This window comes from Solea solea, chromosome 15, assembly GCF_958295425.1.
Source record: "Solea solea chromosome 15, fSolSol10.1, whole genome shotgun sequence".
Lineage (NCBI taxonomy): Eukaryota > Metazoa > Chordata > Actinopteri > Pleuronectiformes > Soleidae > Solea > Solea solea.
This window is the reverse complement of record NC_081148.1, coordinates 17884196-17910543: the sequence shown is the minus strand read 5'-3', so window position 1 is coordinate 17910543 and position 26348 is coordinate 17884196. Positions and strand designations below refer to the sequence as shown.

The following is a 26348-nucleotide window of genomic DNA, read 5'->3' as shown; positions in this document are numbered from 1 at the left end:
GTCACTATTCAGTGGGAAGAATGGTAAATGGAATCAAAAACTGAGACTGGTGCAGGTTTCTGTAGCTGAAGATTCTCAAGCAGTCCTTTGACGCTTTGATGACGTATTAAAGGACAGACCATCACGTGCCATTTTAGATGATCTGTCCTTTAATACATCATCAGGGAACTGCCCTGTAGCTAACTGTTAAGACCGTTTTATTACCCATGTAAAAAATTAAGTTAGTCTCGCTTTGCAAACTGCCCACTCCCCATACGATTTTACATCACAGCTCACGGGAGTTGTTTCACCGGCTCCCCCTTCATTAAATTCAAATGTGTTATTTTTGGGACTCGGATTTACTTAGACCACATATACTTATCAACTAAGGCAACAGAAACACAGCAGCTCCTCTGTCCCTGTGATCTTAAAACGCTAATTGACTGGAGTCTGGTGTGGGGGGAGTGGGCGGTTTGGAAGGCGAGACTAACTTCACTTTTACATACATGTGAGTACATGTAATCATGTACATGGGTAAAAATGGTCTTGCTACAGGGTTTATATAGCTAATTCTCATCATTACAAAATTGATATCTCACGGCAAGTAAACAGCGAATAAATCCTTAATGTACAAGCAGGTGTATATTTAATGTGGATAAAATCTGTTTTTTCCTCGTGCCCTCAACAACAGCTAGTTTTTTCAGTGAGATTTTACTTACGGTATATTGCAAAAACAACCAATATGACACAGATATTTACTTAAAACGCTTATTTGCAAGTGATCGTGTTGCTAATTGACATTATCCGTTACGGGGGTTAACTCCACTTTCCCACGTTATCGTCGGTCAGTGAACGCAGCGCGGTTAAGTTGCACATGCGCGTTCGGGTTCTGAGGGCAGTAACCAGGAAGTTCAGTGACAGATTGAAGGTAACGCTCGCGAGTTCTACTCTTATATTTTGGACTCAAGGTAACAACATACATACACCGAGACTAATTACACATATATATAACCACAGCAGCATTCACAATACGTGGGTTACATGCCGTAACATAGAGGTAATGTCTCTATTTTATCAAATACATGCGTATTTACGAGGATACGTATTTGTCTGTAGTCTTCCTTAGTTTTTCCCCTCATTATTACAGCGACATCCAGCGGCCGTTCAAGCTTCCTGCAAGTAGATAAATGAAGAATTACACTCGTTGTTAGTGACCCACAACAGGAGAAAATTGCAACTAGATGCACTAAATTGTGATTCTTATATTCAAAATTATAGTGGTATATAGAATGTTATTTACTTATATAATATTATCTACTTGTCTTGTTTTATGATGGGACGATACCACTTTTTTATGTCCAATACCGATATCACAAACAGGAGTATCTACAGATGCTGATAGTAGTGTGATAAAGTAATTTTACACCATTTATGAACGTATGAAGCTGTTAACAACACATTTTAAAGACACAATTCTCACAAATGTGTAACAAATATTGTTCTCTCAAAAAGAAGAAATAAACAGCCCAAACATGACTCACCTAAAATGCTTCTGCTAAATTTTTCTGAACAGTTTTACATAGTAAAACATGTGATATATAGTATTTTTGGATTTTATTGGATTTTAGCATTTTCATTTGTCCAATATCCAATCCACCGATTCTGACCGATAACAATTTCCACATAATTATCTCAATGTTTAATGTTTAAAAGTTGGATACCTGACACTCTCTTCTGTGTTTCTGCGTACAGTTCTATGATGGCAGTGGACTGGATTGGATTCAGCTATGCGGCAGTTATCGCCTTTGGAGGCTTCATGGGATACAAGAGGAAAGGTCAAAGGCTCACACTTAATATTTTTTTTAGCAGTTGAGTGACATAGGGACAAAAAGTGGGTTATATCCTGGACACGTCGCCAGTCCATCACAGGGCCACGAAGAGACAAACAACCGTCCACTCTCACACTCACACCTACAGTCAATTTAGAGTTTCTAATTTGCCTAATTCCCAAATCTGCATGTTTTTGGACTTTGGGAGGAAACGGAGAACCTGGAGAAACCCACGCACACACACAAAGAACATGGAAACTCCACCCAATCAACATCTTGTTTTATTTTCATTTGATTTAACCAGGAATAAAACTCATTGAGAGTTAATAATCTTTTTTGCAAGAGTGTCCTGGCCAAGACAGGCAGCAGTACATCCAGCTTAGGGCATGGAATCAACAAATTCACTCATGTAAAAATAATAAAATGTACATACAAATCTACTGAAGACATACAAAGTACAGTATAAAATCACATAATCACCAATTTTTCAATAATAAAAAAAAAGATATGCTGACGTAATAAATAAATAAAGTAGGATCATTTTGCCACAGACTCCAGCCAGCTGAGTCGCCCCCTTGTGTTTTTTTCGTGTATTGTTATTACCTGGTTGGCTTGAGGAGAAAAGGCTGTGTCCATTTCTTTGTATGCAGTCTATATTTTCTTTTAGTCCATGACTTCATATATCGAATATTTTGTTAAAAAGGGCATGAATTGGCCTTGCTGGTCACCATGAGACACAGCAATGTAAAGCTATGACTGAAAATTGAAGGAGCACCTCCTGCTGACTTGATGATCTGAAGAGTTTCTTGTCATTTCTGTGAAAAAATCCTCAACCAAAATCATTGTGTCTCATGTTTGACTGCAGGCAGCGTGATGTCCCTGGTGGCTGGTTTGGTCTTTGGTTCATTATCAGCATATGGGGCCTTTAACACCTCGAATGACCCAAAGGACATTAAGGTGTCATTGCGTAAGTGTGATCCTTCTGATGTGTTGATCTTTGTTTTTATTACCACAAAACTGGTAACAAATGTCCTGCCAGTATCACCTAATGGTCTTGTCTTTCAGTTTCTGCTGGAGTCCTCGCTTTAGTGATGGGAACAAGATACAAGAAATCTGGAAAAATCCTCCCTGCCGGCATAATGTCAGGGCTGAGGTAAGGGTCACAGTTGCTCAACATGAAGGAGGTTATTGAGCAACTCGTGGACCAATGCTCTCGTGAAGTCGGTAATTAACGCGTCACTCTGTGTCTCTTTCTCACAGTTTGTTGATGGTGTTTCGACTTTTGCTCCTGATCATGGTGTGACCGCAGAAACGACATTGAGGAACTGAGAGAGGACAAGCTCAGTCAGCTCTAAAGGAAGTCAAATCATTCCAATTTAACACACTAAATCAAAGTCTGTTGTATGTTTAGAGTCAGTGTGTAGTCACAGTGCTGTGCCAAAGTCTCCACCAGCTTTGTTGTTTTTATGTCTTGTCAAATTCTGTCATGGTTGGAATTTAGATGTGACTGAAAGCTGGTCTTATTTATGAGCAACTTGTCAATGTTTAACTCACACAACATGTGTTGAATAGACCTTTGAAATAGGGCATATAACCCACAACGTTAATTATGGTTTCACTCCAGGTTTAAAAAAGCCAGGGTCGTTTTCTGAATATTGCTTAAACACTGCAAACATGTTTCCTGTTTTTTTTCTGGATGTGTTCCAATAAAGGGTTTGAGAAAGAGTTTTACTGTACAGTCATGATAACATTACTACAACAACAGAGCTTTAATGGTGGACTTTTGCACAGTACTGTAATTCTGAACCCTCATGTATGTAATTTAAAAATACTCCCCAGGACTGTGGGCTTCTGCCACTTCCACTTATCGGCTGATAAGATACTTTCATTAACAAGCATTTGAACAAGTGTCTTTTTTATTTTTGTTAATGGCTAAAAGTCTAAAATACACCAGTCTGCCAAAACATTAAAACTAGTTCTGTATTTTAATGTGTGACCAGTAGAGTGTAGGAGTTTTCGAGATGGCAGTATTGCAGTGTCGTTGATGCGAGCTGCTGGTAAACCCCATAGAAGAAGAACCTTGTATATACTGTACAAGGTTCTTCCAGGTGGTGTTAAACAGATATAGATGAACTCTAATTGCAGTATTTTTTTAATCATGTATAAGTCAAATGTTTTTGTTAATGAGCTCGTGATTTGCATTTATTTGTTTGTTTTGTTTGTTTTTTAGATTTGCATTGCACCAGTGAGGTTTACTTTACACACTACATCTGTTTTTCACTGCAGGCTTTAAAAATATCAAAATATTGCTGAGGGAAAATGTTTTTGTAATAAGTAAAAACCAAATTAAAAAAGGTGTGATTCTCTTAATGATTCTTCTTTTTTTTGTACCAGGTGAGTCAGAGAAATGATCATTGTCGGTTTGACACAGAATGAAAATGTTTTATTTTATTCAGTCTACATGTTATATGTTGACATACATGTTGACAGTGGTCTTGAACATGTGAGGAGATCTTTTACAGAGCTCGTTAATTACAGTGCAAGTTAAAACCGTAGCACCTCCCTCACTGTTTTCACATAGACGTCGTCTGGCTGTGGCTTCCTCTTGCTGCCTGGCTCCAGAAACTTTTTGATGGCAGGATTCTGTGTCATCCTGCCCTGAAAAGACTATACCACAGCAGCATTCAGAATGTGTTAGGGTGTATTTTCTTTTATTTCTTTTTTTTACAGTCATATGTCAACAACACTGTCACATTTACCTTGATGTTGGGAAACTCGCTGAGGATGCCTGGAAGCTTCTCCTCCAGCATCAGGCTGCATTCAAGTAGGTGCACATCTGCACGGCTTAGTTCTCCTCCCACTAGGTAAATGGGCCCACACAGAGCCTGGGGAGTTTGTCAAAGACATCTCATTTATAACAAACAATCACATAGGAATGGGCTAAACTTGGGTGTATAGTGGTACCTTTTCAAACACGGGGAGAAAGCGCTCTTTTGCTTTTGTTTGAATATTGTCCACTTTCGCTTTTGGATCGGGAACAAAGGGCAACGTCATAATCATCTCCATGAGATCCATCAATCCTTCTGTGTACATGTTAATCCTGAGGCAAAGCATCCACACACATATACATCAGAAAGAAATTAACAATAATAATAATATGATACAATCGTTGCACTGTTTAATGACTGGGTCGTACATGGCACGGTTTTTGAGATCTTTCCCATTGAGATTGTACTTCTCTGCGATGTAATTCATGATCGCCTTGGTCTGGACCAGCTTCATGTTGTCAATCTCCACCAGTGGAACCTGCTGAAACATGAGGTCTCCATCTGCAAAGGCAATACAGCAAGTCATGCAAGGCAGGGCAAGGTTGAAATACAAATACGCCCTTCTGCACAGACCAGTTTCACACAACAGAACGGACAAAAGAGGGTAAGGAGTGGCTGCCCCCTCAGCTTACTTCTCACACAAATCGAGATCCAGACTTCCCACTGAACAAATCTATACATTAATCCTTTCTTGGAATGTATGTGTCTGTCACTTCTCCCTTTCAGGTCTTACTATTTGAAGTATGCAGATTATAATAGTACCTCTGTCTCTGTTCTTGTTTGTAAATGCACAAACGGCTGTACTGAAAAGCCTCTTTCAACAGAGCCAGCCAGCCTTTCTTTGCATGAGCTGACTCGACAAATTCTTAGCCTCAGTCAAAGCACCTGATGAGTCACTTGACTCCATTTATGCACAAAATAAAGAAATCCCTTTGCCGCCTACTTCAACTTATCAAGAAAGCTTTTTTTACTAAACCTTCCAGCTTCACTGCTCCTTTCTCTCTCACTCCTTTGTGTTTTAAGGAATGGTTTGTGAGAAAAATGCTTCCTTGGTCTTTACACTATGTACTTTCTAGCATAACCATGAAGTAACTGCTATACTCTGTGTCTCCTTCCTTTGCCCCACAATATCGAAAAATGAATGTGGAAAACAGCACTGTGTGTGAAGAACAAAGGCTATCAGATGCTAAAACATGCGGCACACACTTTTTTCACAGATGACACAGTGTTCTCGCAGCCATGTTTTTGATGCAGTGCTGAATTCTGTCCAGTAAAGTCTCCTTTAACACGAGCATTCAAAAAACTACAACTTGTTTAAAACCTATGTTTCATAGTTAAGAACAAGTTGATGAGGATGAGGGTCAGGGTTAGACAGGAGCACAGTCTCACATACAAATAAAAGCAGCTGCTGTGTTAAATTAGACACAGTTAATGAGTTCTAAAACACTTGGGTACTTTGACTTCAGCTCAACTCTCTGTGAACTTTGGACTCCACAGTGTGAGCTGAGCTGCCATAAGGGTTGTTTAGCCAAAAGACCAGAATTATTTGGCAAGAGAAGTCGATGTCACAGCATCACGTGTTGAGTAGGAGTGAGGACTAAACAATTATAGAATTGTTTTGTTTTTTGCATTATGACTCCCCGAATGCCTTGAAACCATCACAAGACAAGAAACTGGAAATGACTGAATGTTTCCAGGTGGTAAAGACTCACTCGGTTACAGCACAGAAAATAGTTTAATCCCAGAGATTAGTTTTTAATCATTAAACGGGTTGTTGAAAGCAACTGACCTGCGAGGAGTTTCTCATACTGCTCCCTGGTGGTCAGGAGCACCTCCTCGAACTGTGTGTGTGAAATTGCAAAACAGACGTGGGTCACATTTCAATTATTTTATTTTCCCAGAACATCAGCGCTTATTTCATTATGTTTAATCAAAATCAATGCAAAATAGTTCAAATGAAAAGGGGAAAGCTGTGATTACTTGTCCGGTGGCTTGAGCTGCTTTACACTACAGTATATTACAGTACAGTAAACGTCATATACTTTTACTAAGACTTTTACTGAAGTAATATTATAAAAAGTGACTTCAACTTCTACCAAAGTAATTTTTTGGTAGAAGTATCCCTTCAAGGTACAAGACTGGCACTCATAGACATAATGCATTCTCTAGTCACTAGAGAATGCATTATGTCTATGAGTGCCATTTCGATGTGATGGTTAAGGGACAAATGCCCCCAACCCTAACCTGACCACAACTTTTATGCACAATACCTCAACTCCTGCGACTGCCAAAAGCCAGCGAATCGCCTCCATTCTCCCTCTGCCATTGAAGTAGGTAAGAACAACTTTTTCACCCATGGTCACAGTCAGTGTTGTGTGTGTGGGGGAACGTAAACCTGCAAAAATAAGACGCACAGAGTTTAGGGAAAACATGAATACGACACTGAATGAAATAAAAATGCTGTTGTGGTGACAAATGGTGCAGACTTACGTACCTGTGCTCAGACGTAGCGGAGTGAATAACTCGCTGAAAAGGCCCTTATATAATTGTCATACTTTCAGAGAGAAAAAAATGCCAAGAGGCTGTGATTGGTGAGATCCGGCCAATGGTGAGCGCCGGCCAATAGCAACATGCCTTATTAACATATTGCCGCTAAGCACCATGGGAAATAAACTATGTATGTTTTTTTTGTTCCTATATAGAAATAAACACAATCCGCAATTATGTTTAGGGATTAATGTGAGAAACTAAATGTATAAGTAGTTAGCAGTGAGTCTATTTCCGAAGTGAGTTAGTGATGTTTAAAATCACCATGTCTAGGAAGGCGACACCGTGATAGCGAGTGCTTGTTCAGCGTCCTGGTATAAATATAACTGTGGCGTTTCTTTCAGAGTTGGATGTGAGGGCGATCTGGCTGCGACATCTGTCACCCCATTGATCGCTAGGGTTGATTCGGCTGATCTGGCTGGCTAGGCGGGTGTCCCCTTCCTCCCTCAACGATCCGTGTGTGTCCCTCCCGAAGCTCCGCGCTCGGTGGAAGAGGACGAGGTCCCCCCGGCGGACGACCATTCATCGGTATACCAGTAGCTGCGCTCCCCTGCTAGAACCTCCAAACAAGCTCAAGGCCCATTTGTAGGAGAAACGTAGGGAAGTCAAGCTCCAAGCTTCAGACACATCCAAATGAGGCGCTGCACGTGGCAGTCTGCCTTCCTTTTCAACAAATAATGACATATTAAGATTACTGATAATTGAACATTTCCAGGCCATAAGGAAATTCGGGTACCCTCACAACAAAAACCACAGCACCTTTGACACAACATTGCAGCTGAATAATGCCAATCTGACACCTCATATGCAAAGCCACCACACACACCCACACACGTATTGCCAGTTAATGCATTACAGAAATTCCACTCTAATTCAAACAATATATAAACCACATTATCAATTACAAGTTTAAATAAAAATAAATTAACTGACCACTCACTTCTTGAAGAGGAATGACGCTCTGCAGTCCTTCATGTGCACAAACCAGTGCCGCCCTTGCTTCAACAGAGAGACAAGACCTCTTAATAGAAATACAACAAACATTATATAGAATTCAGATGATGGGGCTCACAGTGATATGTTTATGGATACCAGCACACATTGGGGTTAAAGGGAATGAAATAGCAGACAAGGTGGCAAAAGCAGCAACAAGACATAATAATATAGATTTAGCAATAACATTAAGCAAAACAGAAATGAACAGCATCATTAAACAAAAACTAAAGGAGAGATGGCAAAACAATGGGAGGAGTTTTACAGTATGGAAAAGTGGGAGCGGCTAGACACACGGAAAGAAGCAGGAAAGAGGATCAGATTTGGCCACACAGGATTGAACAAGACATTATTTCTCATCAATAAACACAATACAGACAGATGTGATCATTGTGGGCAGGAGGAATCCATTCATCATGTTATAACACAATGTCAGAAATAAAGGGAGAGAGAAGTAATGATAAAAAGGTTGAGAGACATTGATGAGGAATTGGAGTTGGTAGATGTATTGTGGAAGAGCTGGAGTGAGTGTTACAAGATATTACTTCAGTTTCTTAAAACCACAAAGTTGATTGGGAGGATATAGTATATAGTATATGTATGCATATATAGGTTGTTGTTTGTTTGTGTTTTATAGTATGTATATCTGTATGTATATATATAATTATTATTTATTTTATTACTTATACTTTTAAATAATAGTTCAGTTAGAGCATCATTTCGATCCACACTCCATACCAGATGGTGGCGGTAATGCACCAAATCGAACCTCAGAAAAGAAGACGCCACACACCTGCTCGTCTTCACACAGGTGATTTTCAATCAGCTGATGACCGCTGATTGCTTCCTCCTCCTCTTCTTATATAATCTCCCTCCAGCGACCACTTCCGTGATGTTACTTTGAAGAGAAGCTGCACGAGCCGTGGAACGAAAAAAAAAAGACGCGAAAAAAGTGTCGCCGCTTTACTACTGAAACTGTTCCGGGAGGAGGGAATTTGTGGCGGTAATGCACCAACCGGCATAAAACCTCAAAAAAGAACGAGGGAACTTTAAAAAAAGAAGAGGAAAAAAAAGTAAACTACCGCGGCGTGACGTCAGACGCCGAAAAGGTTGCCGCGTGCATCAGCTCCTGTATAAAAACGCAGCAAGGCGCTCCAGGATGGCCTGTTCGACCTGGTCCAGATTGGTGGACCGTCCAGAATGGTGAGTAACTTTTGTCAAGTTATCTTAATGGTGACTCTGTTGGCTGATTTATATTCTCAAATTTAGCCCTGCTCATTGTCCGCTTAATTCTGCCTTCATTTTTAATTCTGCCTTAGTTATTTGCTCAACTTCAGCTTTTTCTTGAGCTGTGCTTCATTTTAAGCTTCATTTATATAATAATAATAATAATAATAATAATAATAATAATTATTATTATTATTATTATTATTATTATTATTATTATTATTATTATTATATAGCTCAATTTTGGAGGATTTCTCGGCCGGGCCCCATCGACCGGAAACAGGACGCGCAGCATCCGGCACAACCAACTATTCACATACAGCTACAGGATGTGTCTACAGTTGAAATTGCATTAATCAAATGAAAACTGCGGTCTTTTTATTGGGGACAATGTTGAATTTATTATTAACTTGTGCTCCATGAAATTTTTGACACAGGAAAACTTAAAAGCTCATAATCCTTTTGCTTGAGCTGTGCTTCATTTTAAGCTTAATTTATGTAATATAACATAATAATAATTATATAGCTCAATTTTGGCTTAATCTGAATTGGCAGCCGTTTTGTCTGGTTACAGCAGTTGAATCATTGGTTTAAATGGGGCTGCAACTAATTTCTATTTTCATTAACCTGTGATTTATTTTAAACGTTACATGTTCACTGTTTCTAAATTCAGTTATATTCTTAAATTATTTGGTTTCAATGATTGCTTAAAAAGAGCAAAGAAATTAGGAAATATTCACATTTAACAAAACAAGACTAAAAACAAGTGAAAATGGCTGCTGTGCTATGTTAACTCACTGTTCCACTCATGGTCATTACTATTGAGTTTTTCACTGGAAAGACTTATTTGTTTTTATGTTAAATGTTTTAAAACAGATTCATGTCTTTTATAATTCTAAACTTTTAATGTAGTCATTAAAATACAAACTTTTTCTTTAAAGGAACAACCTGCTTCCTGCTCACGGAGACCTGGTCGGACCCGCCATATACAAAAGCCTGAGGCTGTCAAAAAAAGGTGAGTGACACCTTTAGAGATAATTTACTACATCATTGAAAATGTTCTGGCTAATTTTCATAATGTATTTAACTGATGGCAATATATCATATTAATTTAATCACACATGTACTGTATAATATAAGTTTATAAATATAAGAGTGTGGCTGTATGAGGTACTGACATTTCTATACTTGAACTTAAAAGGCATTCCTTAAATCTTAATCAACTTTATTCTACATTACTTGTGATTATGTTCATTTCTTTGTTTCACTGTTAGAATAGAATTTGTTTTTCACTGAAAGTGAGTCTTTATATCACCATTTCTGTACCTCATACAAACACATTCTAGAACACGTTACTTAGTTATTTTACACCTGTAATGGTATGAACTTGGCCATTGTCAAGGCTGGAGACTGGACTCAAACATTTGTTTGTTTGTTTTTTTTCCCGCAGATTGATCTTCATGAAGATTGTCAAAGAGTAGGTGTCATTATTTAATTCTGGGTGGCCGCCGTGTCCCCACTCTTTCTTGGCCGCTGTGCCGACATCTCTCTGCATTGTCCAACATGGCCACGTTCTTTCTATTCTCCTGCTTTCCATCTGTCAAATAGCTGAGGGTTGTACATGGAGCATTTGCCACAGGTTGGTTTTGTATGTTCCTGTCCACTTTATTGGGTGGTCTGAAATCTAGTCCTCGTTGGTTATATTTTTGTGGAACTGCTGAGCGAGTGATTTGAAAGTATGAGGTGACTGATGGAGTGTTTAAAGTTTGAAGGAGGACCAGATCTTAAATGAGGTTTAAATGGATGTTGGTGTATAGTTAAAGCTCGATGGTATGAATAAAATTAATGTTGTGCCTTGTACACTCCGTCACAAGGCTTAGACTTCTTGGCTGCTGTGCCTTTTTTCTTTTTCTCTTTTCGATCGTGGCCATTAATCTACCGTTAGCCCTAGCACGTTAAAATAGATCCTGGTGATCTACAGTACCTGGCTTTGGATGGCAGCTGTGCCATTGCCTTTGTATGGCCATACGTCCCTTAATGCAAGTAGGCCATGATCGCTAACTGTGCCCGCGCCTTCGTAGCCTACTTGTGTCATTGTACGTCTGGCCTTGCGCGTATAGTCATTTTACATAGGCAAACATGGGTGCCTTCCGCGTCCATGCACAGTAAGTGAACTAACCTGTACTTTCCTTCTAGCATCAGTCAAGAGGAGCACCGACATCCCTGCATGTCCATCCTAATTAGATTGCGTTTTAGTTAAGGTAAAATTTCAAATGGTTAATGCAGTTTTTCTTTCTTGCTTGGCTGCCGTGCCATTACTATACCTGCTCTGAGCTCAATCTTGATTCTTCATGGCCACTGTGTCATGACTGTACTTGATCTTGGTGTTCATGCCACTCTATCATTTCTGATCTGTTTTTCCTCTCTGTGTGTGTGTGTGTGTGTGTGTGTGTGTGTGTGTGTGTGTGTGTGTGTGTGTGTGTGTGTGTGTGTGTGTGTGTGTGTGTGTGTGTGTGTGTGTGTGTGTGTGTGTGTGTGTGTGTGTGTGTGTGTGTGTGTGTGTGTGTGTGTGTGTGTGTGTGTGTGTGTGTGTGTGTGTGTGTGTGTGTGTGTGTGCTGACGTTAATCTGACTGACGTTAATCTGACTGACGTTAATCTGACTGACGTTAATCTGACTGACGTTAATCTGACTGACGTTAATCTGACTGACGTTAATCTGACTGACGTTAATCTGACTGACGTTAATCTGACTGACGTTAATCTGACCTTTGGACCAAGACTAACACTCCAATTGACTTTACTGCACCAGAAAGGTGAACAAAATATATGCTGCAAGATGCACACCAACTAGACGACAATGAAATTCTTTCAAAAACAGGTATAATTTTTAGCTTTCAGGTAAGTATTAAAGGCCTTTGCCACATGATCTTTGTGAGTAAATTGTGTCCACTCAATTTATAAAGTTAATTTGCATCTAAACATTGCCAATGCCTGACACAATGGCATTACAATAATAAAAAAAATTATTTTGCTTTACTGAGTGCAAAGGCCTTTATTTACACACTGACGCATGCCAAGACTGCCGTCATGGCATGTGTCACTGTGTCTTTCTGTCTGTCTGTCTCGTGTGTCTGGTCTTCGTTCTTTCTGTCCTGTGTGTCGGATTTAGTCACTTTTTTAGTCTCAATTTAAATGGATGATTTTAAAGTTGATTAGTCTTGAGGCGTCTGATTTCTCCAGGAAATTCTGGTACCTTATTTTGAAATGGCTTTAATTTAAAAATGTAATTGTGGTCTTGAATCTCAGTTATCATAGTGGCAACTTGGACTGTTGACAAACGTGGAAGCTGATGAATCATGTAGTAAATGCGTCAAAGTTTACTGTAGTTTGTCTAAAGTTCTTTCAAAGTGCTGTAAAAATATAGTAATTGATTATGATGAGCTGTACCAGGTTTTCCTTTATTCTCAACTGGTGATTGCTTTGATAAGATAGCTGGTTACTGATTTGATTATGAAGCTAAACTTTTGATTTATATGCAAGTGTAGTCACATGAGATTGTAGGTGTTATTCAGCCCATGGATAATGTTATGATATACTTTAAATCTGGCATTTGTTGGCACACTTTTGATATCCATTTAAGTCTTAAACTTTACGCACTGCCATCAGCCTTTATAGTCGCTAACTGAAATCGAATTCAATATTAATGCTGACTTGTCTCACTCTGCCAAGTTTATTTCCCTCTAAAGGAGTTGAACCTTTTTGTGTTCATAGTCTTTGCGCGTCATGTTGGGAGGCCTCCCAGCAGGGGATTTTTATCTTCCCCTGCAAAAACTATGCGTTACTCGCCTTAGGGATGCAGGGCTATCCTGCATAGTTTCTTTCATAAATTAGATTGTAGGTTGCAGGATTAGAGTGCGTTTATTTTCTTTAGGAGGACACAAACCTGGCAGAGAGACAACTCAGATTATTTAAGTGAAAGTTGCACCAAATGTTTGAACTTTTTGAAATAAAACCTTTATTCTGTGGGCTGAACTCAGACAGAAATCAGTCAGAATTTGGCTTCATGTTAAAGACTGTTGTGCAAGTACCCTCTTGTAGCAGGAGTGAGCAGCTGCAGCTTTTTAATTTATTTTTCGTTATTTGATTTGTCTCTTGGATTGACTCTGAAGCTTTGTGGTTAACAGTGATCATGTAAACGCGTAAACACAAGTGGTCTTTTGCCTCTTTATTTGCAAAGCTGGCAGCTGGTTGAAATGATAAGACTTTATGGCTTGCCCAAAGTGGGACTTTTGATAGAGCATAGGGTTAACACCTCAGCATACGCTATTTCAGCGAACAAGTGTCTGTAGTCCATTATTACTCATGACTTTCTTTCAAATTTCACATTTTAGGCAGCTCATAGAGTCATTAGGAAGATACGTAATCCCAATGTCTTGGTTGGTTGCATGAGAAACTGTCATCTCTTAGATGTGTTGACGAAGTTCCTCCTCTGATTTTTGTAGACTTGCCCTAAAGTTTCTCTCTTGCTTTAACTCTTGTTGAGCTCTGCATTAAATGATTCCTCCAACTTGTCTCCATATCAATTTTTTTCTCCCTGCAGCCTTCCACCACCCACTGCTGCTGTTGCATCTGCTAAAGGTAGCCGTATCCTGATTCACTGCGTCTTCATGTGTTGGGTAAGAAGTGTCATTAGATTACTAACAATGCAAACACCTTTTAAATGCTTGAGCTAATTTACCCAAATGGTTCATCAGTTTAGGACAGAAAATCATTGAATTTGACATTCTTGGGGTCAGTAACCTGACCTCTAAATGTTTGGGAAACCATGCAGAAGATCGTAAGCTCTCTGCATGACCCCACAGCATCGATGTTTGAGTTATTTAATTGCTCAATTTTTAAATCAGTTAAGATTTTATGAGCTGGGTCTTCTTCACACAACAGAGAACAAGGTAAATTGAGTCGACTCGTAACATGGTAAGGCATTTTGTCTTTCCCCTTCTTCTCTGTGTGTGAGGAAATCTGGCCACGGATCCTGACTGAGTGGCATACCATGGCTGTGCAGTTTCCAAAATCAGACAAGGATCCATCTGATTTTGTGACTCTGCTTGTCATGATATGCATGTATCTTCCTCTGAAACAAAGGATTGGAATGGACAGGTTTGTGGTGTCAATCACATCACTTTTAGATGGTGAAGCATTTGTTTAAATTGGGGTCAAGCATTTTCAGGTGTCTGCTTTGTCAATACTCTGGTGCCACGTCTTGCTAAACACACGAGAAGCTCTGAATTGTGAAACTGCTGCCTTTTGCAGATGTTACAACAGCAATGGCTGTTGAAAGGCTGCAGGGAGAGAAAATGAGATCTGAGGACAGGAAAGTGGAATTAATTTCATGCTTAGCAAAATGAGGGTTTCAGCAGAGGAACTTTTGTGGCGAGGCTACAAAATCAGAAGGAATGTTTGTCTGGGCAACTGGGAGATTTACAGTTTTTCATGCAGCCAACCAAGACATTGGGGTTAGCATCATCCCAAATGGCTGGCAAAGATTGCATGTAACCGTCAGTGTAGGACAGGAAAGGCAGATATAGGTTAGGGAGGGCATCCATCGGTGACCTCTGACTGGATGTGAGGACCTGTCACACTTGACCAGGTGAGCTACCTGAAGATTTGTCATTTGTTTACTTCTTTTTTTTTTTTTCTTGTGACTTATCAAATTCTTCCTTGTTTTGAAGAGATGAAGGCTGCAGCACATTCCCGGATCAGAGGACTCCATGTTGGATACCACGACCTGGAGAAGTCCCATCCTGGATGGCTGCGGTGATGACCTAGCCCAAGATCAACCGACCCTTCTACGACGAGGACTTCGTCCCAAGATGAACCGACCCTTCTACGACGAGGACTTCGCCCAAGATGAACCAACCTTTTCCACGGGATGTCTTCAGGTACGTTCTTTCAGATGGTACTCAATATGTTTAATCCATATTTACTTAATACTAAAGTGTGCTGACTCTTATTTATTTTATTTTTTTAGATGTTGGACCTTGCCAAACTATACACACGCCTCAATGGCTGCTACGTCACTCTGCCCAACAGGACATGGTCACCGAGATTTTTTTATTTTTTATAAATGGACTTTAACCCCCTCGTCCCCAGAAACTGCTACTTTGAGCCTGTTTCAGTCTGTAAAAGATCGTAAGCTCTCTGCATGGCCCAACAGCATTGATGTTTGATTTATTTAATTGCTCAATTTTTAAATCAGTCAAGATTTTATGTGCTGGGTCTTCTTCACACAACAGAGAACAAGGTAAATTGAGTCGACTCTTAACATGGTAAGGCATTTTGTCCTTCCCCTTTTTCTCTGTGTGTGAGGAAATCTGGCCGTGGATCCTGACTGACAGCATACCATGGCTGTGCAGTTTCCAAAATCAGACAAGGATCCATCTGATTTTGTACTCGGCCTGTCATGATATGCATGTGTCTTCCTTTTGAAACAAAGGATTGGAATGGACAGGTTTGTAGTGTCAATCACATCACTTGTAGATGGTGATGGTGTACAGACACTGCTACTTTCAGCCTGTACTGTAATGTTAGACACTGAAAACTTGTGTTCATTGCCTTCTTTATATCAAGTAAAACTTTTGTTCTTAACTTTATGGTTGACTTGTATTTTTTCAGTGATTCTGTGATGAGTGTTATTTTGACAAGTTAGTGCTTTGAACTTAATGATGGGGAATTATTTTAAAACGAATTGCACTGATCTGCTACTGTAGACTGGGTTAGGGTTAGGGTCCTTTTGACACTGCTCCAAGTGTTCGGTTGATCTTAAAAAAGTAAAAAAAAGAAAACTCAAACCCTATATGGATTTGTACAAGGTTTTAAAGGGAATATAATAAATTGGACTCTAAAGCAGGGAATGCTACAGTGGATGGTGATGCTGCTACTTGCCCCCATCTCACAACTTCCTTACTTCTAGCTACTAACACTAGATATGGCTAATGCATAAAAATATGCCACTGAACATTAGACTACTTTGCTTTAAAATGCCTTCTTTTAACTACAGATGTATTTTTACTATTTTATTTCATCTGGCTTTTCATTTTATCTTTTAATTCTGTCTTTACCATTTTATGCTTAAAGGTTTTATTATGGAACATACTATGGAACACACTTTGTAGAGTTGTTTTGAAAAGTGCTATTCAAATAGTTATTTAATCAGTGTTGCAGTACCTAACACCAGCAGCACACATTAGTGCAGGAAAATATTCAACAGTTAAACACTAAAGTGTGAGGCACAGATGTACAAGATGTTTCCTAAAGTAAAGATCAGACTGGGGACAACGGAGCGGTAGACAAAGAAGTCGGTGGCTTGTTGCAAGCTGCACACACTGGTGACCCAAGATGGAGAGCGGGGTGAGGAGACGATTCTTCCAGTCTCAGCATCCAGTGCATCATGAATTCGACAGGAAAAAGAGATGACCGCCTTTTTGGTTGTGTGATGACGCTTTTGTGGAGAAGGGGGCTGATTTATTTTTTTTTATAATTTTTTTTTGTTTATAATCAATTCACCAGTCAATTATATTTTTCGATTCCTTGGACCAGAAAATGGTATCATTGTTTCTCAAACCTGGAAATGATGTTCTCAAATGTCTTGTTTTGTCCACAAAATGAATTGGTTTGAATGATTTGTGTTATATGGAACAAAGGAATTTAAAAACTAGTACTGCAAGCAGTTCTGAACAGGTTGGAGCTCAAGGACTTGCGAATGTCCGTGTGCCCACCTTGGACTTTACTTCCCGTTTCGGGCTTCTACTTCCTGTGGAGAGGTAATCTTTTACGGACATGTTCAGGACGGTCCGGGGTCTCACATATCAAGTTTCAGGTGGATACAACAATCCCTGTTAGAGCAACATCTAAAACTGTAAGTGTAATTCTATCTGCCGTCACTTGGGGGCGCAGTTTTCAAAATTGAATATTTTTATACAGGCAGCTTCAGGGCCGGACTATCATCAATCCTAGTAAGTTTGGTTCAGATTGGACCAGGATTGGCAAAGTTGTAACGGTTTGTTTTTGATTTTTGCACAAAATGGGTTAATCATCTTTGTCAGTCTTTGGTTTAAAGTTGCTTACTTCTGGTGTTTCATTACATGGTGTATTGTGTGGCTTTGGTTTGAGTGTCAAATGTGCTGTTTAAAATGGTGGAGGACAAAGCAGTAGATGATGGATGGATGGATAGATAGATAGCTTAGAGTGCACTGCTTCACCAGGGTTCCTGCACTTATCCTGTTGCTGGTAGGATTTAGGCCGAATAAGCAGATATGTAAAAATGACACACATGTAAAATATGATACCCAATCAGTTGAACTCAATCACTGCCTTTAATCCGACTTCATTTGGCCAAGAGTATAGAATGCGAAAACATGGATTATTTCATGGTTGAATGCAAAATAAATTGTATATAATGTGCCCAAAAAATGTGACTGGAGTTACAAAACTGCCTTGAGTTGCATTTAAAACAAAAATGCACAGATAATGGTAAACAAGGTGACCATTTAAAAAAACAAAACACACAAATACAGCAGGAATGTAAAAAAACTGTACAGAGGCAACTTAAATAGCCAAACACAAGTCACAGTGGCGATTTCTTTAAGTTATAATATATGCATATCATGTACAGTTTGGTGAACAGCATTCAACAACAATATATCTGAAGTGAACTGGTTCAGCTGTGACCTGCGGGACAGTCGTTTATTTATTTACAGACAGAAATAGAAAAAAAAACACAGGAGCAAATCTGGGCTCAAATCGTGGCCGTTTTTGAATTTAGCCGTACGACAACTCACGACATCTATAGTACACGTCATTAAACAAAGGTTTATTGCTGTGTAAGATGTAGGTTACAGATTTTTTAGATTATAAAACAACTAGGCCTACTCTTTGGGGGAGGGGGGGATGAAAAGAGTTCTGAGGAACACAGATTTCTCTTTCAGTGCACACATTTAAAAGACTGTTTATAGAAATGGATTAAGTATTTCCAGTAAAAAAGTGACGCAGAGGACGTTTGTAGAAAGATAAGCTGACTTTTCACTGGATATATATAAAAGGATTTATAAATTTTCCTAGTAGGTTATTGGTCTCAATTGCTAATTTCAGGTAATTTTCAAAGATGGCAATGTCACTTTTCTTTTAAATCATACTCCAATTTCAAGGAAAAGTGACTGACAAATAGTACTGTCCAATAGGTACCCACATTTTGAGCTTCATACTGGAATTTAATTTTACTGGAAGACTTTATGTCCATTTTTACAGACAGTCCACAGGTGCACAGATAAGAGCTCCACAGAGGCAACTAGCGGTGTCCATATTTGGCAGACCAGTCTGTTCGCCCATGGATGGTCTGCGCTGGTAAGCGAGGCAGCAGATCTGGAGTGCCCTCATTGGCCAATGGCATGTTGCTGGAGGTGTTTGTCTGACTCCGGCCAGACCGCCATGTTGCATAATCTAAAAAATAAATGGCAATTAATATAAGATGTGGTTGGAAGTTTCCTAAAAGACACCGAAAAAGCTGAGATTTCTGCACTTACTTGATGCTGTTCGTTCCACTGAAGGACCCTGATGACCTCTGTGACCTGCAGATCCGATGTCTTTTTTGTAAAACGATGGCACGTATACACTTGGGATCACATTTGTACCTAAAAAAAAAACAAAAAAACAGAGGGATCCATTGACTTGAACCTAGCTCAGTGACACGTTGTAGTGGAGTTTCAGGGTGAGATGTACAGTAGCTGGTGGATTACCGTGAGCACCTCGGCTGGGCAGAGTCCCTCCAAACGGAATACTACTGTTGCCCCAAAGATGGCCTCCACTGAAGTATTTAGTGGTATTCATGGCGACGTTCTTCTTTGTGCTAATGCCTGTGGGAGAAAGCTATGATGAAATTTGTCTTTTATCTGATTGAAAATACACTTTGTCTGCAATGATCAGATTTTCGCTTGTTTGGACTCTTGCGTTTGCGCTCCCTGGTTTTTTGTTTGTGATTCTGCCCAAGGGCGAGTTTTGAACTATCACATAGTTCATCACTTATCTTACCAGGTAAATGCCTCGACTGTCTCAGATAATGCTGTTTAGCAGATGCAGTTCTCGATGGCTCTTGATAAGCTGTACTCTTATTCAGGTTTAAAGGTGCATCTTCCTTTTCACTGGGTCGACTGAAGTCAAGAACATTTCCGTATCTAAAAAAACAGAAAGAAAAAACAGAGCGCTTTGAGTGACAGTGAGGTGATGTGAAGTTCAGATCCTGGGTCCTTTCTATGCACTGAAGCATTCAAATCTGCCACAACGACAGATCATAAACTCACCTGCTCAGCACATCGTCACAGGGCCTTGACTTCTCTGTGGAGAAATCATGTTTTCCCAGAATGCCTATGGAGGTCAGATCGGGTTCTTCATACTCATCCCAGTCTTCGCCTTTCAGGTGACTGCCGCCATGTCCCCATCGTCGCCGCCCTCCTTTAGGTTTAAGGTGATGGCTCAGTAGGTTGGCATTTTCCGACTCCTGTCTCGTTTGCTAAAAGTACAATCGACATCAGCCACGTATGGGTTAAATACCTGCACAATAACATGTTCACACCATCACTTAGAACATAGAGCGTCACTCTAAACCCCAGGATCACAAGCTAGAATTTTAGATGAATTTCGGTAAAAGAAAATGCACATTTGTGTACGTTTCCATCCACTGCTGTTTAGACAATATTGCACAGTAGCTCAAAAGTCAGGGTCACTACAGATGAGATAAGAAGGGACAATCATGACTTGCATAAAGAGCAGCAGTGACTGCTGATACATGGTCACGTTTCATTGCTGCTTTCACCTTTTTCATTGTAGCAGTAACATGTGCCACATGTCCAAAGTTTTCTCATCAGTCCAAACGTGTCTCTTCTTACCCACCGAATCCACAGTTTTCCCTATTTTTCCAGAGCAGCAAAATATAGATCACATGACATTACAGTCATGTGATATTGACATGTGAACATTTTTATGCCCTGGCTACAAGTATAGAAGTATATATCCCCCCCCCCCCCCCATTGTTTTTTTGTAGGGTAGAAAAATGCAAAATGCATAGAAAAGCAGGCTGACGGAAACCCCACCTGTATCTGTACATGTTTACAACACATAAAAAACAAACACACACCTTGGTCTGGAGACCCTTGTCTACAATATAAGGGAGATAACTCCGCGGTGCTGCTTCAGGCTGTTCCTGCTTGAGGATGTGCTTCTGCTGCTGCTGCTGCTGCGGTCGCATCAGCTTTGTGTGCAGTTGGTATGCTCCAGCCTGTAGAGCTGCAGGTACAGGTGAGGGCTGGATCTGCTGGAGAGGCCTGGAGCTGGAGCTGGAGCAGTGTTGGTTGTGAGGTGCAGGCTGAGAGGGAGGCACAGGCTTCAGCAGTAGGGACTGTTGCTGTTGCTGCTGCTGCTGTTGTTGCTGATGCTGCTGCTGCTGCTGCTGCTGCAACAGTGTCTGTTGAGACTGCAGAGGGGCCTGCAGTGGCACAGGAGCCGGGTGAGGGCGGCCCTGCTCCAAGATCTGCTGAGGAGTTCCCAAAGCCTGGCCCACATGGAAGTAAGCGTACCTGAGAGCCTGAGAAGACAGAATTTGGACTCATGACATCAGCTTACAATGTGTCAGACCTGGATCAGACTGAGGGGGCATTTGTGTATATACAGTGACAGCACAAGGGCAGGTAGGGGCAAGAAGACAATCCCTCTGAAGAGTAGCTGCGGAATTTACTCTTGGAACTGTTTGTGTTTTCAGTCAAGCTCCAACCTGTTTGGAACCAAGTTGGTGACACAAGATATAACAACAGCAACACTAAGAAACAGTTTACAAGTTACATACTAGAGTGCTGAGCATAGGAAACACTGCACATGTAGGTCAGACAATACCTGGGCAGAAGATGGTCTTTTCTTAGGATCCCACTGTAGCAGATCTGTCATCAAATGGATGGCTTCAGGACTGGCATTTGGGATCAGCGTCTTCAAATTACTGGGAACACACTGGGGCCAACGGAAGTTCATTGCACTCGCCAGCTGGAATCCCTCTGCCCAATCATTCTAGAGGGAAAAATATATTACACACTGAATGTACTGTGCTTTTGTCTAACTTTGACACAACTAGTAGTAGCAGAATAGTTGACCAGGAAATAGTGAGAGCTGAAGTCTGACACAGGTACAATACTTCAGATTCAGTCATAGAAACGCATTCAATCCAAATGCAGCTAAACTGGTGGTGCCCTTAGACTTTGGCGGTTTTAAAATGACACACGTTTCACCTTCTACAGTTTTAGGTGTCACTTGAACAATAGCATGACCACCTGGGGTGGAACCCTAATTAGTATTACTGGTAAAATCTGTGTTAGTCTGACTATTTCGTGTTGAAACATGCCTACTGTGAAACAGGTGTTTTATGCCAGGTTTATACAAGACATGTGATGAGCATTACATACACACATTGTGCATGTTAAACCAATTAACAGTTACATCATTCAATTCCAAATGCCAATAACATAATTTGACAGACATGAAAACAACAAAGCTTAAGTCTCAATTGGCTGCATTTAATGTCTGTATCTGTGTTTGGCATGTGATAAATATTACCTTCTTTGGTGTACCCAAAACCTGGCAAATCTTGAAGATGGTGTCAACTTCACTGGAGCCTGGGAACAGAGGCTTGAGGGTGTAAAGCTCTGCCATGATGCAGCCGACAGCCCACTGGTCTATGGGTGTGCTGTAGGATGTGGATCTGAGGAGCACCTCTGGGGCTCTGTACCTGGTCAAAAAAAACAGAAAGAGTTAGGGATTTAATGCACTCAAATACATGACCTGGCCAAAATAAAGTCACATACAAAACAATGTTTTGTTTTTGTATTTACTGTGCAGACCTCTGGGGGGCAGTGTTATGCTGCACATGTTGGGTGCACTTCTGACAAAATACACTAGTATCTCTCCCTGATGAAGTTCCTTGTCGTGCATTTATAAAGATATCCTGTTGGATCTTCTATAAATGGTTCATCTTCATCGGTTTCTTATACTTAAAGATGCAGGTCTGCTTAAACCAACTTTCAGAGGAACCCCCTTATGAAACATCAGAGTGACGAAGGACATTTTCGGTACTACTAGTATTTGTTTTCTTCTTTTTATTGTGTGCATTTGTCAGTAATGAAGCACAGGCAATTTCCACATTCCCACGCTGCTTGCCAACATCATCAAACTAGGTCTCCCGTTATTGTTTTGATTGAGGGGCAGAAATTTCATACCGTGCGGTTTTACACAGTGGTGCAACTTGAAACTGCCGCTTTCAAAACAGTGCCGTGCCCAGTGAACGCTGTACTCCACCCAAAGGCAGTCCAGCAAAATGGGGCCAAACAGTGTCCACACACGCTTAGATTTATAAATGCTGTTCTAACTGGGTTACACTGACTCACCATCTGGTCGAGACGTAGTCTGTGTATGGTGGTCGAGATCTGATTTCACGGACAAGCCCGAAGTCTGCTATTTTCACCAGCTCTGGACCCATGCACAGAAGATTCTCGGGTTTGATGTCCCTGTGAAAAAACCCTGACAAACAAACAAACACACATACTGCATGAACTGCCAGACCCAAAGGAATATATTACTTTAAAACCCTGCAATGGTTAACAGACGTAAATGTGCGTACCGTGTTTGTGAATGAATGCGAGCCCCTGTAATATCTGAAACATAATATTTCTTACTGCAGATTCAGGAAACAACCGAGTTCTGCAAAAAAAAAAGAAGAAGTTAAACAACTTGAAAGCATTTACAAAATATGCTGACTTAATTACAACAGATATACGCACCTGTCTTTCATTAGCTGATATAGATTTTCCTTCATGTACTCGAATATAAAGTACAGGTGATCATTTTCACGAATCACCTCTTTAAGCTTGATCACATTTGCATGACAGAGCTTCTTTAAGGACTGAAAAAAACAAGAGCGATATTTAAAGTAAGTAAGAGTAACAAAATTAAGGTAAAAAATAAAAAAAGTGAATCTAAACATGCTGGATTCTAAACACAAGTCACTGCAGCACATTCAGAGAAGCACAGCTTAGGACTATAAAACAAAAACCCTCTAGTTAAAACATGGCTTGTGTTTGTTTTGGGGGTAAAAGCTGAAATTTAGCTGATTTTAGTTATTTAAAAAGGGGGGGGGGGAGAAAATAAACTGTAATAGGAAGCAGGATGGATGTAGAGTCTTCCCATGCACTGGGATGATACAGGTTTAGTAAGGAGAGAAAGCTGTAAAGGGATTTTGCGATTTTAAGGTGTGACATGCAGTAATTAACATCTAATTAGCAGGACTCTGAGGACAAGTGTGTTCTACACGTTTTACTGCGCTAACAAGTCAAGCTCAAGGAGAGAGGGTGTGTAGGCTGGGATGGAAACCAGAGCTCAAAACCAACAGCACACAAGAATCACCTTCTACAGTTACAGCTGGTGAGTGACTCTGAGCTGCGAGGAAATTTAGACTTTAGTGTGAAAAGAAACAAACAGAAATATTTGACAACTGGGCTACAATTATTCAGAAATCATCACGTCATTATTAACTTCTCTGGTCAACACAAAATGCAGAAAAATCAACCCAATCGGGAAACATCATTTAAACATTAGGGCTGAGGAACTGCTACGATTTCCTGAGCCAAAGTACAAGTATTTTACGAGGAAAGTAAAAGTCTTAAAGTATATGACACTTAGTGAACTTAAGTATCACTTTTCTGATATAAAATGTGCTATGTTACATTACAACACTGTGATTCACAAAAGTTCTATTTTATTCAATTTGCTATCAATTCATTTAGAGATGCTTCAGTTTTCCATACCAATTTCACTTGGTCATCAAAGAGAATTTCACAGAACTTATGTTGCTAATTGTACAAAATTAAAATATCTCGAAGTTGTTGCATCCTTAAAATACAAAATTCTAACCTAAAGTAGTTTTTACTGAAATAATCACAAAGTACAACTCTACAGTTCAGTCCTACGTGATCATTCAGTTTGAAGTAATTCAGTTATTCAGCAGAGGGTGCTGTGAGCAATGCTTAGTCTGCCTCCATGCCCTTTTTACTCATCAAGACAACAGTGATGTTATGTTGTTTTGTCAATATCATACCATTCAAATGAAGATCAATATGAATTGGCAAGTTTTTTTTAACCCTACCTAACCCCTACTTAAGTGTCTTTGTTATATGAGCCCATAACAAACATTTGATCTCCATTTAATTAAGATTAAACTCTGAATAGCTTTTATTAAGAATAGTGTTGGGTTGATTTTTCTATAATGCATTTGTGTGTTCAAAAGTGTGAAATAATGTTAAAATAATGAACTCACCTTGACTTCACGGAGATTAATGCATTCTTCCCAGGAGTAGAACTTTCTTTTCATTCTAGAGAATAAATCCACTTTTTAATATATGTTAGAACAATCAGGTTTATTGCAGTTTCCACTGAAACACATAACAAACTTCCAGATACTCACTTCTTTATGGCAACAAGCTCTCCTGACTCCAGACTACGGCCAAGAATCACGGAGCCGTAGGTGCCGTCCCCAAGCTGTCTGATGTTGGTGTATCTATCCATTATGCTTATATTTCCATGTCATCATGGGCTGAAAATATCCATGTGTTCATCTCCTGCTGCTGAATGCAACCAGATTTTCCTGTGACAACAGCAGAAGACCGCAGGCAGAGCTGGAGGACTCATGGTATCATGGACTTGCCCTCGTCTATCTGAGAAGACAAAAAAAAGATGTTTATCTGTGTACAGCTGTATGAATCCCAATGCCCTCAACAAAGTAGGCATGACACACACAGTAACTTGATTGACAGAGAATTGCAATAACGTTTTAATTCCACATTTTAAACGTGTCCATACTGCAGACAAACTATATGATGGGGACACTATTTCAAGATGTCCTCAGATAAAATGACTTATGCTGATTTGTATTTACATTTTTACAGTCTAGTGAAGCATGTGATATATAGGATTGTATCGAATTTCACATTTTTATCTGTCCAATATCAGATCCAGTAATTTTGACCAGTATCGGACCAATACTGATTCCCATCCCTACCCTCAAGTAGACCCGCCTACCCGCATTTATATTTTATTTTATATACTTTTTTAAATTTGTGTGTTATTGTTTTTATGCCACTTATGCCACTTTTATGACAAATTCCCACTTTATGTGAATGTAATGGACAATACAGTAGTCTGAAGTCTGAATTTTAAACATTTCCACCAGTGGGCAGCAGTGTGCATTTTCAAAGCACTGGCCTTCATCATTTTTACGCTGTTTTCCATGTTTTCCCCGTTAATTTGTGGCTGTATTTGAAGTTGAGGTTCCTTTGCAGCGTCAAAGCTAACTTGGCACTAAATAACCATGACTGTGATGTAATCCACGTAGTTACGTGAACGTGTGGTTTAGCTAATACTACACTGGAGTTTAGTTAACGGTTAACGAGTCGAGTGCTGCAGTTAATGGTGAACGAACACTGTACAGTTGCTGCTCAATGTGATGGTGTTGTGCTAACAGCTAACCCAGCTGTTTTAGACGAAAAACAGCCCAAAATGCAACGAAAAGCAGCGAAAAACACTCACCCTCCTCCCGTTACATCGACATCCACACAAAGACGAGCATCTGTGGACGAGGCTCAACAAATACCTGAGTGGATAATAATCTCGTCTGGTTGAGATTATCTAATCCACTGCGTTTAAAAACAACAACACGCATCACCATACAACATAAATATAATTTCACCTAGGCCGTTTTTTTAGGGGGAGGCATCGTAGTCTCGCGTTGATGCGGTCTCATCATAACAAATCACAGCTCTCCAAAGATACAACGCGAGATTTAAAATGGTCATCTGCTGCCTC

The 26348-nt window shown here is 39.9% G+C and overlaps 3 protein-coding genes and 1 long non-coding RNA gene across 8 annotated transcripts; 2 read left to right on the top strand and 2 right to left on the bottom strand.

Moving 5' to 3' along the window:
- The first annotated feature begins 235 nt into the window (after nt 1-235).
- On the top strand, nt 236-4022 carry tmem14a (transmembrane protein 14A). Of its 4 annotated transcripts, none has more exons than XM_058651417.1 (5): nt 236-487; nt 1732-1814; nt 2674-2775; nt 2874-2961; nt 3069-4022. In XM_058651417.1, exons 2-5 carry the CDS (start codon nt 1736-1738, stop codon nt 3109-3111), a joined length of 312 nt encoding a protein of 103 aa, XP_058507400.1. In that variant the 5' UTR covers nt 236-487; nt 1732-1735; the 3' UTR covers nt 3112-4022. The 4 variants fall into 4 exon arrangements, with proteins under 4 accessions (XP_058507400.1, XP_058507401.1, XP_058507399.1 ...); XM_058651418.1 differs by lacking the exon at nt 236-487 and adding an exon at nt 536-579; XM_058651416.1 differs by lacking the exon at nt 236-487 and adding an exon at nt 716-907.
- A 219-nt stretch (nt 4023-4241) lies between these two features.
- Nucleotides 4242-7214, bottom strand: gsta.1 (glutathione S-transferase, alpha tandem duplicate 1). The gene is made up of 7 exons (XM_058651413.1): nt 7131-7214; nt 6907-7031; nt 6426-6477; nt 5005-5137; nt 4773-4908; nt 4568-4693; nt 4242-4475 (listed from the first exon to the last, which is right to left on the bottom strand). The coding sequence occupies exons 2-7, from the start codon at nt 6991-6993 to the stop codon at nt 4353-4355; spliced, it is 657 nt and encodes a 218-aa protein (XP_058507396.1). The 5' UTR covers nt 6994-7031; nt 7131-7214; the 3' UTR covers nt 4242-4352.
- Nucleotides 7215-9040: 1826 nt separating this feature from the next.
- On the top strand, nt 9041-16049 carry LOC131473846 (uncharacterized). Its single transcript, XR_009242240.1, has 5 exons — nt 9041-9379; nt 10345-10418; nt 10854-15051; nt 15134-15343; nt 15433-16049. It is a non-coding gene; the product is annotated as an uncharacterized LOC131473846 (long non-coding RNA).
- Nucleotides 16050-17757: 1708 nt separating this feature from the next.
- Nucleotides 17758-26300, bottom strand: LOC131473822 (serine/threonine-protein kinase ICK-like). 2 transcript variants are annotated; one of them, XM_058651396.1, is made up of 14 exons: nt 26073-26300; nt 24952-25201; nt 24805-24859; nt 23273-23394; nt 23113-23192; nt 22880-23012; nt 22053-22224; nt 21342-21509; nt 20590-21036; nt 19757-19965; nt 19488-19630; nt 19196-19312; nt 18983-19090; nt 17758-18899 (listed from the first exon to the last, which is right to left on the bottom strand). In XM_058651396.1, exons 2-14 carry the CDS (start codon nt 25050-25052, stop codon nt 18748-18750), a joined length of 2007 nt encoding a protein of 668 aa, XP_058507379.1. In that variant the 5' UTR covers nt 25053-25201; nt 26073-26300; the 3' UTR covers nt 17758-18747. The 2 variants fall into 2 exon arrangements, with proteins under 2 accessions (XP_058507379.1, XP_058507380.1); XM_058651397.1 differs by lacking the exons at nt 24952-25201; nt 26073-26300 and adding an exon at nt 23895-23927 and having other exon boundaries at nt 24805-24858.
- Nucleotides 26301-26348: the final 48 nt, after the last annotated feature.

What these genes read in the sequence shown, in the direction of transcription:
- gsta.1 (XM_058651413.1), bottom strand. Translation starts at nt 6,993, where the DNA reads ATGGGTGAAAAAGTTGTTCTTACCTACTTCAATGGCAGAGGGAGAATG. An exon ending in TGGCAGTCGCAGGAGTTGAG is followed by an intron (nt 6,478 to 6,906) that starts GTATTGTGCATA and finishes TCACACACACAG; the next exon opens with TTCGAGGAGGTGCTCCTGAC. An exon ending in GCGAGTTTCCCAACATCAAG is followed by an intron (nt 4,476 to 4,567) that starts GTAAATGTGACA and finishes GCTGTGGTATAG; the next exon opens with TCTTTTCAGGGCAGGATGAC.
- LOC131473822 (XM_058651396.1), bottom strand. Translation starts at nt 25,052, where the DNA reads ATGGATAGATACACCAACATCAGACAGCTTGGGGACGGCACCTACGGC. An exon ending in GCCCAGCCGAGGTGCTCACG is followed by an intron (nt 19,091 to 19,195) that starts GTAATCCACCAG and finishes TTTTTTTTTTAG; the next exon opens with GTACAAATGTGATCCCAAGT. An exon ending in AGTGGAACGAACAGCATCAA is followed by an intron (nt 18,900 to 18,982) that starts GTAAGTGCAGAA and finishes TTTATTTTTTAG; the next exon opens with ATTATGCAACATGGCGGTCT.
- tmem14a (XM_058651417.1), top strand. Translation starts at nt 1,736, where the DNA reads ATGATGGCAGTGGACTGGATTGGATTCAGCTATGCGGCAGTTATCGCC. An exon ending in CATGGGATACAAGAGGAAAG is followed by an intron (nt 1,815 to 2,673) that starts GTCAAAGGCTCA and finishes GTTTGACTGCAG; the next exon opens with GCAGCGTGATGTCCCTGGTG. An exon ending in GGCATAATGTCAGGGCTGAG is followed by an intron (nt 2,962 to 3,068) that starts GTAAGGGTCACA and finishes TCTTTCTCACAG; the next exon opens with TTTGTTGATGGTGTTTCGAC.